At 42.8% G+C, this 4670-nt stretch overlaps 1 protein-coding gene across 4 annotated transcripts in view; it reads left to right on the top strand.

Moving 5' to 3' along the window:
- The first annotated feature begins 60 nt into the window (after nt 1-60).
- Nucleotides 61-4670, top strand: part of TMEM230 (transmembrane protein 230) — a 14233-nt gene continuing 9623 nt past the window's right edge. The window contains exons 1-3 of one of the 4 annotated variants that reach the window (XM_045295585.1): nt 61-231; nt 1367-1368; nt 2352-2462. In XM_045295585.1, the coding sequence (XP_045151520.1) occupies nt 198-231; nt 1367-1368; nt 2352-2462 (147 nt within the window). In that variant the 5' untranslated portion in view covers nt 61-197. Of the gene's footprint in view, nt 232-1366; nt 1369-2341; nt 2463-4670 lie in introns of all 4 variants that reach the window. The other 3 variants (XM_045295588.1, XM_045295586.1, XM_004697850.2) reach the window with 3 other exon arrangements.

The raw sequence follows: 4670 nt of genomic DNA, 5'->3' as shown, positions 1-4670 counted from the left end.
GGCTGCGCTCCCGCACTCTCACGCCGAGGCTTCCGGGTGCAGAGGCCACTCGGCCGGCGGTCGCGGGAAGCGGGTTTGTTTCTGCCTGCCCCCGGCTGCATGCTGGTTTCTCCTCCGGCCCAGCCACGCAGCAAATTCGGTGTGTCGTGCGGGGCTCTGCGAAGGGCATCACCCTTTACCCGCCTTGCAACGTTTGGATGCTGAGGAAATTGGGGAGTTGCGACCAAGTTGGTAAAAAGCCTTTTGGGAACTTGGACTTTGACAATGCTGTATTTACTTACGTTGTTCTCTTCAAGACTTTCACTCCACAGCATTCGCCTCCCCCGCCCCCTCCACTTCTTGGTTTGATGCAGGTGTATAGTATGCATAATTAATTGGACTGCGACATTTTGAGAATGTATTCAGGAGTTGTGGTTAAATGGCCTCTAAAACACCACAATGCCTGGGGTTGGAACTTTTTAAAGTTTTGTAGAACTCAGTCTCTTGTAATCCGGGTGGCAGCGCGCTGTTTGACGCAGTTTTGAACAACCTTTCCAGAAAGGCAGGAACAGGATTAGCATTCCTGTCATTCTTTTTTTTTTTTTTTTCTGCTCAGCTCTTTTACTTTAATTTTTACATTTGATTTAGCTACTTTCCATTCAAGAACAAATTTTCAGAATCTCTTCTGACATTCATTTTGGTCTTTATCCCCCCTTTTCTGTCTTTTTATTTATTTTTTTTCTTCTTTTTTAACATTTTATTAGGGGCTCACACAACTGTTATCCCTCCTGTCATTCTTTCAGTGCTTAATTACTGTGCAAGTATTTCGCAAACGGGCGTGAGTTTTGTTATTGTAGTACTTAGAGCAGCGTTGGGCGCCTAACAAAATGCTAGATAGGGATTCACTGCCATTAGGGTGATTACCAAAAAAGCCAGGCTTAGTATAGTTTCAAGTTTCTTCATGTTACCTTTTATTGACAGTCAAGGAACCCTGATGGCGCTGCTAATCAATGTTGAACTGCGAAGGAAGATGAGGCTGTCTGTACCCCTAAAGATTTCAGCTTCCTACAGCGCCCCTCAGAGTTGGAACTGATTCCGTGGCAGGGTTTCGCTTATTGAAATACAAGTAGTCACTGACTTACGTTGGGATTCCGGTCTGATAATCATAAGTTGGTTCTTGGCTCCCTTTTTTTTCCCGTTTTCTTTATTATTGTGTTATTAGCAGTATTCTTTTGAATCCAATCCAAGTCTAGATGTTATGTCCTCAACCATAACATGTGCAGCAACTTTGTATGATGTCCGAAAAACAGGAAGTGCCATCGGTCTTAACTAGACTCTAGTAATTTGAGTTGGAGACTCGCTGCCATCGAGTCCTTCCCTGTCAGAGACGTATAGGACAGAGTCCAAACGGAATCTTGATGAGAGTGGAAAGCCTCACTTCCTTCTGTATGGTTTCAATCTGCTGACCTTGTTTTTAGTAGCCCAGCGTGTATCCCACTACACCATCAGGGCCCCTCGGGTCAGAGACCTACACTGATGTCCTCTTCCCAAAGGTATGGCTCACGTTTAGAATTCAGGTAGCTTTGCATTCAATATAGATTTTCTAGTTTTGTTAGCATAATTTTGTTTACAGATGGAGGAAAAGTAAGCACACTACATGTTTATTTGATTTAAAATGTCACTGTTTTAAATCATATATGCTATATCCTAAACTATTGACCCAGTTGCCACGGTTTTGTTACAGAAGTGTCTGCTTTGATGATTTTGAACAACAAATCATACTTTTATTCTGATTTCTTATGTAGCTATAGATGAAGTAATCCAGAAAATGAAATCACTTGTTTTAGTGCTTGGGAAGGGATAGATGGGCAAGCATATGAGAAAGGATTGGCATAGTATTGATATAGGATTCCGTCATTGCTCATTCTTGCTCGTCTTTTCAGGCAAATAAGAAATTCCTGTGAGCCTAGGCTGCTTTCTTTTTACCTTTAAAGCTGTAGAAGTGACCGGCAGTTCTGTTTCAGAGTGTTTGAAAGCGTGGAATTTGCAGTCCTTGAGCCTGGCTTAGAGGCACCAAGCTTCCACCTATTCTCTATGTGATTTTGCAAATCTTGGGTGTCAGGGAGCACTGTAGCGAGTCATGCCTAGTTCTTGACAAGTGTCTTGGCTGTTATTTCAGCAAGACAAAGTGGATGTACCGTGAGATTCTTCTCACTTTGCCAAAGGAACCTCAGGTTTTCAGAGTATTGGACCTTAACTTGCTGGTTGCAAGTATGACCTTGCAGCCCAGAACTCCAGCGTGCAGTATCAGAGAGTTCTGAACGTGTCTTTGCAGACAACAGACGATTTTCTTTGTTTTCAGACTGTAGCAGTGTCAGCGTGTTATGATGCCATCTCGTACCAACCTGGCAGCGGGGCTCCCCAGCAGCAAAGTGAAGTACTCCAGACTTGCCAGCACAGACGATGGCTACATTGACCTTCAGGTAATGCAGAAGGGAGCTGGCGTGGCTGGCGGGCTGACTGGCTGTGTTCTGACTGAGTTGGCAGGACAGCCTTCCAAATGGAGGTTTTGCTAACTGTTCCTGGGGATGGGACGGAAGGACAGGAAGGAAACTGAGCAGGGACTCTCAGGCGTAGCCTGCAGAAGGAAAGAAGGCAAGGCGGCAGAGCAGTTTCCAACCAGCATAAACACTCTTCATGTCAAACAATTTCCACCTGTCTCTCGCGGACTTAGTCTTACTTGTCATTAATTGCAAGGGATTTTTTTGGGGGGGGGTAGTGTTTTTGGGAAAATGATCAGATTGTATTTGTGAAATAGAATTGTATAGTCTGTTACTGATTTGTGTCCACTTTAGTCAAAGCCAGTTCGTGTTTTAAGGGAGAAACTAGCTACTGAAGCCAGCAGATTGTGAGGAACTTCCTTCTTTCCTGATGTCATGAGATCCAAATTATTACAGGTATTTTTTTTGTATGGAAATAGTAAGTAAAGCAGAGAATATTTATTAAGTTTATGTCCTACTTTGATCATTTTTTATAAAAAATCAATAATGTAACATGCCCTTTTGCCTACTTCCCCTTAGAATAGAGTATGTTAAGTGGACATAAGGCCAAGTAGGAAATAGTTGGAGCTCATCTTTTTAAATATTAACAAAACTGTTTTTCTTTGTATTTTTTCTACCAGCACTTTGAAGGAGAGATTATTTTTAATGTAGATCTGGGAGACTTCAAGCTCGTTAGATCAGATAGGAGCAGGAGCTGGCACCTTAACATTTATCTCTAGATGTTAACCATAAATGGAACTTGTTCACAAACTAGAATTCTTGGGGCACAGCAAATACTTTAGGTAAAATATTTCTCTAAAACCCTTCCCCATACCTTTCCATGCCAGGAATCACCATCCCACTCCATAACAAGGTGAACGTTCTGGTAATGCCATAGATTAGCTGAATAGATTAACTGACAATATGCTCCCATAAAGATTGGAACCTAGAAAATCCTCCAGGCAGTTGTGCTCTGTCACACTATGAGTCAAAAATGGATTCCACAAGCAGATGGACTTTGGGCCTCTACTTAAATCTTACCTCAATACAAGAACGGCTTATTCTAATAATGTGTCACTGTATGATACTCCTCTCCCTGACGCAATCGCTAAAGACAAAATGGGTGCTTAAGCAAATGTGGTGAAGAAAGTTGATGGTGTCAGCTATTAAAAGATATAGCATCTGGGGTCTTAAAGGCTTGTAGTTAAACAAATGGCCATCTAGCTGGGAAGCAACAAAGCCCATGTGGAAGAAGCACACCAGCCTGTGTGATCACAAAGTGTCAATGGGAAGAGATATCAGAAGTTCAAAAACAGGCAATCAGATCTATGTGAAGGGGTGGATTTAATGGAGACCCAAAACCCACCTGTAAGATAATTGGACAGCCCCTCTCAGAAGGGTCACATGGAAGGGGTGATAAATTCAGGGTGTGGTATAGCACTGATAAACCATATAACTATCCTCTAGTTCGTTAATACTTGCTCTCCTTACTATTATGGTTTTTATTTGTTTTACCTCATTAATCATGTTAGAGTTAAGTAGATTCATTTATATATTTAAGATCATTTGGTACATGAAAGCCAAGATAGATAACCCTTCAGAAACAATAACAACATCATTGTTCTCTGAGAGTATGGGAAGAGGGGGGTGGAAGGGGGAAGGAAATAGGGAGCTGATTGCACTGATGACTGTAAAACCCCACTTGACATTCACTGACTCACTCTCTCACTGACTCACTCTCATTCACTCACTCTCACTCACTCACTCTCACTCACTCACTCTCTCACTCACTCTCATTCACTCACTCTCACTCTCATTCACTCACTCACTCTCACTCACTCACTCACTCTCTCACTCTCACTCTCTCACTCACTCTCATTCACTCACTTACTCTCTCACTCACTCATTCACACTCACTCACTCATTCACTCACTCACTCACTCTCATTCACTCTCTCACTCACTCTCACTCACTCTCACTCACACTCACTCACTCACTCACTCTCACTGACTCACTCACTCTCACTCACTGCCTCACTCTCATTCACTCACTTACTCTCTCACTCACTCACTCACACTCACTCTCACTCACTCACTCACTCACTCACTCTCACTGACTCACTCACTCTCACTCACTGCCTCACTCACTCTC

The sequence above is a fragment of the Echinops telfairi genome, unplaced genomic scaffold (assembly GCF_000313985.2).
Source record: "Echinops telfairi isolate 266 unplaced genomic scaffold, ASM31398v2 ScPeMD7_5592;HRSCAF=6446, whole genome shotgun sequence".
NCBI classification, from domain to species: domain Eukaryota; kingdom Metazoa; phylum Chordata; class Mammalia; order Afrosoricida; family Tenrecidae; genus Echinops; species Echinops telfairi.
Note: the sequence above shows the minus strand (reverse complement) of the source record. Positions and strands in the feature narration are given on the sequence as shown.